Raw genomic sequence first — 10,432 nt, forward strand, 5'->3', positions numbered from 1 at the left:
GCACTAAGCAGCTGTGAGGCGGAAAAAATTCGGTAATGGGGAGCGTGAGTCAGAGGGCTGGCAGGGAGCTGGGCTGCCTGAGCTCATCGCCTCCCCTGCCCCCAGTCCAGCACACTCCCCCCTCCCAACAATTACTGTCAACCTCGGGAAGGAGGGGCCAGACAGAAATGGTGGGTGTGGAGGCAGACTGGAAAAGGCATCAGAGAGAGATGGCGAGCAGCGGTTACAGGCTTTATTAACAAACGGGTGTAAAAAACCAGATAGGTCTGGCCGCCCCTCTGGGCTCCCACCTTCCTGGGGAGGGGCTGGCCAGGCAGCCCTGTGCCCACCACCCCCTCCCCGGGGCTCTCTCCAGGCAGACAACACTCCCCTGCAGAAGCTTCGCTCAGCCCCTCTCTGCCTCTGCAGCCTCACCCCCTCCAAGCACGGGCATCGCCCCCCACCCTACCTCCCCGGGGCTGAGGGGGGCCCTCGTCCCTGTTTGGGGTACCCCTGCCAAGTCCTAACCCCAGTGGGGGGCGTACTTGCTCGGCCTCCTCTCCTGCCACATGTCATAGCACAAGCAACACAGGCTTGGCAGACAGACATAAGATTTCTCTGTGCAGACAGAATCTGAGGCAGGGGTCGGACGGGTTGAACTCTCTAAGAAGTTCAAACACTATGGATGGGCATCAGGCTGTGGCAGGGTCTCTTGCCCTCTGCGGGCCTCAGCTGCTGGGCCCTGGCGGGGGGGTGGGGAAGGATGGTGTGGAAGTGCCTGCACACAGCAGGTGCTCACTAAGTGCTGCTTTTCCTCCTGCTAGGGTCTGCAGTCACAGTTCCTTGCTGAACTCGCGCACCAGCGTGTAGCCCATGCAGCCCCAGCTCCCCTCGGCCTGGTAGCCACAGCCCTCCAGCATCCCGGCCACGCCCCAGGCTGCCACGGCCACCGGGACCACCAGGCGTGCCCGGGGTTCCCCCATGCCGCCAGCCCAGGCTCGCGCCCGGGACTCAGCAAAGGCCAGCAGGCGCCTGCCTACGCCTCGGCGGCGGTGCCAACGGGATACTGAGAGGCGGGTGACCCGGGCCCCATCCCCAGCACCGGTGCCTGGGGCCAGGGCCAGGACCCCACACACGTCCCCCGAGCCCCGGACTGCCACCCACGGCCCCCCGAGGCCGCCGGGCGGGGGCAGCGAGCCCCAGCGGGCCCGCAGGCCCAGCTTCATGGCCGCCACAGCCAGGAACACGGGCAGGAGGAGGGCCAGGGCGAAGGAGGCCAGGACGAAGCGAAGGCCGCTGCTGGCCGCAGCCAGGAGGAGCAGGGCCGGCGGCCGGGTCAGTGCATGAAGGGCCACGCGGTTCTCTGTGTCCTTCACGCCAGCCTGCGGGCAGGAGGAGCAGTCAGCGTGGGGGAGGCAGGCGGGGGGCCCTGCCTGGGGTGGGAGCAATCGGAGGGGAAGGGGACAGCAGTGAGCCGGGGCCTGTGGCAAGCTTGCCGTGGCGTGAACGCACTGCTGGCTGGCACACTGGGCTCTGAATGAGGGAGCTGGTGAATTAGGAACGGTGGGCACTCCGGGTTCAGTGGAGTTGCAGGCGTGAGGCACCAGGGGAGACTGGACAGAGGGACGGCCCCACCGAGCGGGGAAGCTGGAAGGGCCTGGGGGTCCTCGAGGGCCAGGCTTGGAGGAGGAGGAGGCCGGGGCACAGGGCTGAGGGGAAGTGGGGGAGATGGAAGGGCTTGTACTGCGCGGGTTACGGCTTAGATCCATGATGGGGGAGCACTAACATCCCGCGTGCCATGTGGCGTGGCCACACACACACACACAAAACCGTCCTCGATCTCCAGGTTAGGGAGAAGGCACTAGAAAGAGGAGGGTCCAAGGCTGGAAGTGTCTTAGGAGCAAAAGATTGATTTCCAGGGTCACCGCTGGCTCAGGAGGATGGCTGAAGCCACTCGGGATGCCCCCCGCCCCCTCCCGGGCTCCCTGGTGCCCCTCATTCTGTCCCCGCCCTCCCAAGCTCATTGGTGTCCCCATTCTGTCCCCGCCCCCTCCCGGGCTTTCTAGGTTCCCGCCCCCCACCCCCAAGTGGTACCCTCCGTCCCACGCCCCCGGGCTCAGTGGCGCTGCTAATGACTCTCACCTTCAGCATTTCCAGCACTAAGGGTTTTTCATCTTCCCTCATCTCCCGCACCGACAGGTGGCTGGGGGCCATGGCAGCCCCCAGGCTCCCGCGCCCCCAAAGGAGCAGGCGTGCACCTGGCGAAAACAAGCAGGTCAGTGTCAGGAGGGCACCTCTTGTTCCCCAAAGTGCCCCAGAGCTGCGGGCCAGCAGCGGCAGCGTGACCAGGTCAGGAAGCGGGATGCTGGCGGCCTCCAGGCGAGGCCCGAGACAGAACAGGCTTCCCGGTCAACCCAGCGACCTTCCGAAAGCCTCTCGGGTGAAGCCCTCGCCCCAGGCGGTATTCGGCGACCCACGCCTAAAAGCCTGGTGCCCGCCAACACCTGCCAACAGCGCGCTGCCTCCAGGCCCCGCAGCTGCCCTGGGGGTAAGTGAACCCCCCCAGCCAGGGAAAGGACCGCGCTCCCCGCTCCCAGCGCCTCTGCCCCCGGCCGCCCCCGAGCGGCGCCTGTGGCAGGAACGGCGCCTGTGGCAGGAACGAGGACTTTCAGACACCTCTGTGGGTCGCTCCGGCTTTTCACAAGATGCGGGGGGTGGCAGGGTCGGGGAGGGGTCGCCGGCGGAAGTGACGTCAGACCCGCGCGCTGGGAGCGGGGCGGTGCCTAAGCTCGGCCTTAGCAACCGTTGCCAAGCGTCCGGCCTGACGGGTTAGAGCCGGGAGGAGCGGCGGAGAGAGCTGGCGTGCGGGACGCTGGCAGGGGAGGGGGCCGGACTGAAGGGCCTGGAACTACAGACCGGCTGGGGGCGGCACCGGGGCTTACCCAGCGCGCGCCCCGGCCGGCTTCCCGAAGGCCCCTGGTTGCTAAGCGACCTGAGCGCGGGGGTGAGGCCGCGAAGGCGGCTTGATTTCCACTGGCTCCCCGGCTTTCGCGGGCGGGGCCGCGACAGCCTCTCAGACCCACAGGTTCCCCAACTGCCCACCAGGGCTCTCAGTGACCGTTGGGATAAGCATTCCCGCTATCCACCTATTTTTCTGCACGAGGAGGGGTGCAGTGACTTACAGAGAACAAGTGGCAGAACCGGGGTTCCAGATTCCAGCGCCTCCCCCATACCGTGACTGTTGGCGTCCCTTTTCTTAAAAAATGGATAAACAGGGCCCCCACATAGGAGCAGCGGCTGGCCCCAAGACGCAAAGTCACCTGCGAACCAGGAAGCAGGAGACCCCACCAGTTCCCAAGTGGTGGCTATGGGCATGACATTGACCTCCCACCCCATCAATAAGAAGAAAAAACACGAGAGGGGATTCTGGTCTTTATTTGCAAGCCCAGCCTGCAGCTCCCTCCGCCCAGCCCAGCCCAGCCCAGGCGGCGATGGGGTGGGGGCCTCTTCGTGGGGCGGGAAGAGATACCCGTGGTCCGACTCAAAACGTGTGCACCAGCTGGACCGCGGGCAGAGTCTGGACAATCTGGATGGAAGGCAGGCCCTGTGGGGCCACGCCCCCGGGTGCCGCTCCTGCGGGGACCACTTGTACCATCTGGGGGCCCGGGGCCGCAGGGACGCCTGCAGGAGCAGAGGCTGGGCCAGGTGGGGGGGGCGCCAGTAGCTGCAGCGCAGCGGCGCCTCCCCCAGCGCTGCCGTTCTCCAGCAGCTCTGCGGCCGGGGCGCTGCGGATAATGAGCAGCTTCTGTCCGGGCGGGCCGGAGGCAGGCGGCTCGGCCAGACCCGACGGTAAGGTCTCTACCTCCTGCACACACAGCTGGGTCTGTTCCCCGTCGGCACCGCTCAGCACCAGCACGCTCTGCAGTCCCTCCTCTGTCTGCAGCGTCTCAAAGAGCACATCCGGGACTACCCCTGGGCCGGCCTCGCCCTCGCCAGGCTCCACTGGGCCGGGGTCCGCCAGCAACTCCTCAGCTGCCCCGCTCTGAACCACTAGCAGATTAGGCGCCTCGGTGGTCACGGCTCCCCCGCTGGAACTGGACAGCGGACCCGTCACAGGCTGGAGCTGGACCGTGGTCACCTCCTGGGCCGGCTGGAGTTGGACGGTGGTCAGTTCCGGGGCTGGACGAAGAGGCTGGAGCTGAACCCCGCTCACTTCCTGCGGGCCTGTTTCCCCACCCGCCACGTTCTGCAGAACTATGAGGCTCTGCCCTCCCACGTTCCCCGCAGCGTTGCTTCCTCTCTGCACGCCTAACCCCCCAGGGCCTGGCAGCCAGACTACTCCAGCCCCCGGCCCAGCTTTCCCCGCAGCCCGCGGGCCTTGCCGGGCGCAGCTGCCTCCCCCAGCGGGGCCGGAGGAGGGCAGCAGGATGAGCTTGGGGGGTGCAGGCGGGGGCGGGGGCGTGGGCGGCTGGACGCTGCTGGGAATCAGCTGCAGGCCCTGAGCCGTCTGCACCAGGAGAAAAGTCTGCGAGTTGGGAGCGGCGGGGCCGGGGGCCGCGGCCGGGGCTGTCCCCCCAGCCACCTCTAGGGAGAGCGTGGCCTGGAGGTGGGGGAGGACGTGCACATCCTGGGTGGCCGACGGGGCAGGGGCGGCGGCCAGCGGGGCCGGGGGCTGGGGGCCGGCCGCGGGGGCCGCGGGGGCATGCGTCCTCAGGTGCCGCTGCAGGTAGGCAGCCATGACGAAGCTGCGGCCGCAGACCGGGCAGGTGAAGGGCCGCTCGGCCGAGTGCGTGCGCTGGTGCAGCAGCAGGTTGGAGGAGTGAGTGAAGGTCTTGGGGCAGAGCGGGCAGCGGAAGGGCCTCTCGCCCGTGTGCACGCGCTGGTGCTGCCGCAGGTTGGAGGTCTGCGCGAAGCTTTTGCCGCACACGCCGCAGGCGTGGGGCCGCTCGCCCGTGTGCACGTGCCGGTGGCGGCGCAGGCATGACGTGTTGCGGAAAGCCTTACCGCACTCGCCGCAGGCGTAGGGCCGCTCACCCGAGTGCAGCCGCAAATGGTACTGGTAGTGCGAGGACCACTTGAAGGTGAGGCCGCACTGGCCACAGGTGAAGGCGCGCAGGCCCGTGTGCACGCGCTGGTGGATGGCGAGCAGCGACGAACGCTTGAAGGCCTTGCCACACTCGCCGCACTGGTAGGGCCGCTCGCCCGTGTGGTCCCGCAGGTGGTAGCGCAGCCCCGAGGAGCCCTTGAAGGCCTTGCCGCACTCGGCACACTTGTAGGGTCGCTCCGCCGAGGCCGGAGCGGGTGCAGGGGCCGGAGGGCCGGGCGCGGGCCCCAGTGGTTCCTGCGGGCAGGTGACCTCAGCGGCCTCGGCCTGGGGGGGCGGGCGCCCGGCCGCGGCCTCCTCCACGTGGCTCTGCTGATGTGCCAGCAGGCTGGCCAGCTGCGGGAAGGCGCCGTCACAGCTGCCGCAGCGGAACGCCTGCCCACCCGCCGCCCCATGGCTGTGCTGGTGGCGGGAGAGGCCGGCCACCGTCCGGAAGGACTTCCCGCAGGGGAGGCAGGCGAAGCCAGGGGCAGCGGCGGTGGCGGGAGCAGGCTGGGACAGCGGGGACCGCGGCGGCGGCGGTGGGTCGGCCTTGGGCGCCTCGGAGGGCGCGGCAGCCGGCGGGGGCGGCGCCTCGGGCCCTGGGCACGGCTGGTGCTCCAGGAGCAGCTCCTCGCTGCCAAAGCCAAGCTCGCAGCCATCGCAGCGGTACACCAGCTCCACCGTGGTCTCGGCCGCGGCCAGGAAGAGCTCGGGCACCACGGGCGGGGGTGCGGGTGGCGGCGGCGCGGGTGGGCTGGGCGGTGGCAAGGGCCGCTGCAGGTAGGCGTCAGAGACCAGGACCTTGCCACCGGCGGCAGGCTCGCGCGGCGGAGGCCCGGGGCCGGCGCCTGGGACAGGGGCGGCGGCAGCGCCGCCGTGCGTGCGCTGGTGCAGCAGCAGGTTAGAGGAGTGCGTGAAGGTCTTGGGGCAGAGCGGGCAGCGGAAGGGCCGCTCGCCCGTGTGCACGCGCTGGTGCTGCCGCAGGTTGGTGCTCTGTGTGAAGCTTTTGCCGCACACGCCGCAGGTGTAGGGCCGCTCGCCCGTGTGCACGTGCCGGTGGCGCCGCAGGCTGGACGAGTTCTTGAAGGCTTTGGGGCAGTCCGGGCAGGGGTAGGGCCGCTCGCCCGTGTGCTGCCGCAGGTGGTACTGGTAGTGCGAGGACCACTTGAAGGCCAGGCCGCACTGGCCGCACGTGAAGGCGCGCAGGCCCGTGTGCACGCTGCGGTGGATCTGCAGCAGCGACGAGCGCTTGAAGGCCTTGGGGCAGTCGGGGCACTGGTATGGCCGCTCGCCCGTGTGGCCCCGCTGGTGGTAGAGCAGCGCCGACGAGCCCTTGAAGGCCTTGGGGCAGTCGGGGCACTTATAGGGCCGCTCGCCCGTGTGCGTGCGCTGGTGGTGCAGCAGGCGGGACGACCAGCGGAAGGACTTGCCGCACTCCCCACACTCATACTGCGCCGGTGGGGCAGGGGCCGCGGGCCCGGGCTTCTCGCTGGCCCCCTCGGCGGTCGAGGCCGGCGCCATGTCCGCGTGGGAGCCGACCATCACACCTGGGGAGGGACGTGGGGTCAAGGCAGGCCAGGGGCTCCCCGCACCTCCACACCCACAGGCTGGCCCTTTCAGAGGCAGGGAGCACCTTCCTTCGGACAAGGAGGCTGCCCGCGAAGGAGGCTGCCGGCGATGAAGGCCTTGGGTGCTCAAGGGTGTACTGACTGGGAGGAGCTGGTCACTCCCTGATACGGGGCATCCCCTCCAGGAGGCTGAAGCGCTCTCTGCCCAGTCCCCCTAAAGACAGGAGTGTCCTTAAAGGACGCCAGGTCTCTAGCGCCCTGGCTCCGGATCCTTCGGCTGGCTCCCTCTAAAGGCCTCCTCCTCCATCCTGCCTTAGTACCTGCTCCCACTGCCGAAGCCCTTTCCCTCTAGATGAAGCCTCTCCGACACCTACTCTCCACTAAACATCCTGCTCCAGCGCCCCCTTCTGGCGGCTGAACCCCGAACCGACCACTGACCCTGCAGCCAGCACCCTAGCCCCCATCCAGACCCTCGCCCCCACCTTACCCAGCATACGGTGCTGCTGGTGACCCGAAGCCGCCTGGCCTCCGTCTCCCTGCGCATCCAAGCCCAAGGATCTCAAAGCTCCCTCCCCATCGCCCTGCACTGCCCACCAGGTGACACCTGGCGCGTCTTCTCTCCTCTCCTCTCTCCTGTGCCCTCTTGCTCTTAGCAGGCGGCACTTGCCACTGACCCTGTGGCTGAGAAAATAAAAGCAACCAGAACAGAATGTTCCCATGATGCAGCAATTACACCGGTGGTTCTCAACGAGGCCATGCGATCTGCATGCCCCCCACTATGCCCCCACTCCAGGGGACATCTGGCCATGGTTGCAGACTCGGCTGGCTGTGTCAACTGGAGGGGCAGGGGCCAGAGACGCTGTTCCACGGCCTAAATGCACGGGACAGAACCACTCACCCCCCAAACAGCAAAGAGCCATCGGTTCAAAATGCCAGGCGTGCTGAGGCTGAGAAGCCCTGAACTGCCCCCCAGCCCTGCCATCTGCCTCCTGCATCTGGGCCAAAGACTCTGACTTTCCTCACCTCCTGGACCGTCCCCGTCACTGCACCCATGGGCTAAGTCTCCCATCTTTAAAAAGAACAAAGACCTTTCACCCCACTTCCTCCTCCAGCGGTGGCCTCCTTTCTGTCTCCGTGCAAAGCCACCCCAACATGCCATCAGTACACCCTTCCTCCCATCTCAAACCGTGCCAGCCAGGCCCTCCCCACTCTCATGGCCTCCACGGTGCTAAAGCCAGTGGCCTCTGCTCAGTGGTCCGCAGACACCCTGGTTCTCTCTCCTTGAACCACTGCCCTGGCTTCTGGGCTCCCCACTCTCCTCACCTGCCAGCCCTCCTCTTCTGCACCCATCCTCTCCCTGGGGCTCCACAATCTACAAACGGGACCATTCTGAAACTCCTCTCCACTTGACACCTGACCTTGGACACCTACACCCCTGCTGGGTGCCTAAGAGACACCTCACACTTAGCAGGCCCCACACTTAGCTCCAGCTCCAATTTCTGGTCCTGCTGTCTCCCCTCTGTGTCCCGACCCACTGCAAACATCTCTCTCACCCCGAGTCTTCTCCATCTCTGAAAACACCTGTTTTTCTTCAGGCCAAAAGTCCCCAGGCACCCTCGATTCCTCTCTCTGACCAGTCCATTAGCTGTCTCCCCTATTCTGGCAGGAGCATCGCTGGAATCTGACAGTTCTCCTAGTTCCCATCCTTACTCTTCTCACCCCCAGCCTGTTCCCAGCACAGAGGCTGAATGGAAACTGCTGACACAGACCATCTCACTGCTCTGTGCTAAGGGCTTCCACAGCTTCCATCTGACAGCAGAAGACAGATCCCTCCCCAAAACCTACAGACTTCCCACGGCCTGTGCCCTCCTCCCCTCCCTGACTCTCTGCCTGCTGCCCTCTCCAACCCTCATAGCTCCCTGCTCCCGGGGCTACTGCAGGCATGCCCGCTCCCGCCTGGGGCCCTCACACAGGCCCCTTCCCTCCCTCACCTCCAAGGCTTTGTGGAAACGTCATCTCCGGGAGGTATTCCCTGATCACCCTACTAAACTCTGCAGTCCCTGCCAACACGCTGCAATCTCTTTCTCTGCCTTATTATACCCCCGCCATGGGGCTTATCACTTTCTAACCTACTTCATAATCAGAGTTTCCTAGCATCAGCGCTGTTGAGATCTGGGGCTGGTCGGGGGTCCAGGGGTCCAGGTTCCCTGCACGGCAAGTTGGTCAGTCCCTGGCCTCTGGCCACTGGATGCTAATGGCATCTTGTTCACTGTTGCTTTCCGGCGCCTAGAGTCTGGAATGCATCTGCCACAGAGTGAGTGCTCGGTGAACACATCTTGAGTGAAACAAAGCGGGGCATCCTCTCTGCACAGGCCATAAAGATCCCCTTTGAGAAAAAATGAGCGACCCCTTTGAAATGGAAGCACCTCCTTTTAAGAGACTACGCCAGGACGCTGCACGTGTCTTTCAGAAAGCAGCATGCCTTAAGACAGCCATACTCTGGAAGGGACCGGACCCTGTGCTGATCCGGTCAACAGCAACCCGTCTAGAGGCCAGGCCACACCCTTCCATCAGGCCCGCCTTCCCCTTTAAGAGGGTTCTGCGCCCGCGTACCCACCTATCTTGCTGAGCTAAACTAGGGACTTGCTTTGAAGCCACTAGGATTCAGAAGCTTTTCCTTCAGCGTGTGGGACACTGTCTGCGGCCTTTAAGAGGCGAATTCTTTCTGGGGGTGCGGGGTAGGGCAGAGGGGCGATGGGAGAGGGGAGAGCTTACGAACTGCACTACCTGCCCCGACCCTTTAAAGAGCGGTCCCTTGCCCTTTAAGAGGGCGGGGCCAGCCCGGCGGACAAAAGTCGGAGGTGAGGCAGCGACCTTCCCTTTAAGGCACCCCTTCCGGTTTCACGTTCGCCGCTTCCCCAACGTCTCCGCCCTCCGGTCCCTCCCCCACCACCGCCCCTCCGGTCTCTCACCTGCGGCCCCGACCGGGGAACGAGCGGAGGCGGCCCAGGGCTCTCCCGCAGGGGTCGACGGGAAGGCAGGGCCCCGGCGGCGGCGGGGCGGGAGCGGGGGCCGGGGAGGGGGCGGGGGCGCGCTCCCTCCCAACGGCCCCCGGCGCGAGGCACCCAACCTTTATCGGCGGCCTCTCGCGCACACAAACCCCGACGTCGCCGCCGGTGCGTCAGGACGCCACGTGCGCCAAGGCCCCACCCCTCCACCCCATTGGCCGCTGGCGGCCGCGGCGTTCTCGGGCGCTTACGGCGCGAAGCATCCTGGGAGTTGTAGTTCTCCCGGAAGCCCGACCAACGATGGGATCCAAGAGGCGGTTGCTGGGATGGGACCAAGGCCCGGCAAAGACGGGTCGGGGCGCGGGGTCGGACGTGCCCCTTTACCAGCATCGACTCCCTCTTGTCTGTGATAGAATCCTGAGCAGGCGTCGCCCTGTCACTCCTGGCCCACCCCCAGGCCCTCGGGGTTCCCGTTACTCCCAAGAGGGAAACCGAGGCCCGCAGTGCTGGCGGTTGCGGGCGTCTGTCGCCTGCTCGCGAGTGCGGCTGTCGGGCAACCTGGGCCTGGCTTTGCAGGGGGCTCGCCCAGGGCACTAGGGACTCCTGGGGGCTTAGGGACCGCCGGGACCGTTCTGAACCCCCTGTCTGCCCTTACCATGTTCACCAGCCTCCAAGCCACACCGGCTTTTCTGCGGGCCCTCCAACCCACGTTCTCAGCCAGGGCACTACTGACATCTGGGCTGACCTCTCCTTGCTGTGGGGGCTGTCTTGTACCTTGCAAGCTGATTCAG

At 66.3% G+C, this 10,432-nt stretch overlaps 1 protein-coding gene across 2 annotated transcripts; it reads right to left on the minus strand.

Moving 5' to 3' along the window:
• Positions 1-223: 223 nt before the first annotated feature.
• On the minus strand, positions 224-9,658 carry LOC128063032 (zinc finger protein 628). Of its 2 annotated transcripts, XM_052655581.1 has the most exons (4): positions 9,606-9,658; positions 4,984-6,612; positions 2,122-2,237; positions 224-1,361 (listed from the first exon to the last, which is right to left on the minus strand). In XM_052655581.1, exons 2-4 carry the CDS (start codon positions 6,605-6,607, stop codon positions 813-815), a joined length of 2,289 nt encoding a protein of 762 aa, XP_052511541.1. In that variant the 5' UTR covers positions 6,608-6,612; positions 9,606-9,658; the 3' UTR covers positions 224-812. The 2 variants fall into 2 exon arrangements, with proteins under 2 accessions (XP_052511541.1, XP_052511540.1); XM_052655580.1 differs by lacking the exons at positions 224-1,361; positions 2,122-2,237 and adding an exon at positions 8,767-8,937 and having other exon boundaries at positions 3,406-6,612; positions 9,606-9,646.
• Between the last annotated feature and the right edge of the window lie 774 nt (positions 9,659-10,432).

This window comes from Budorcas taxicolor, chromosome 18 (assembly GCF_023091745.1).
Source record: "Budorcas taxicolor isolate Tak-1 chromosome 18, Takin1.1, whole genome shotgun sequence".
NCBI lineage: Eukaryota > Metazoa > Chordata > Mammalia > Artiodactyla > Bovidae > Budorcas > Budorcas taxicolor.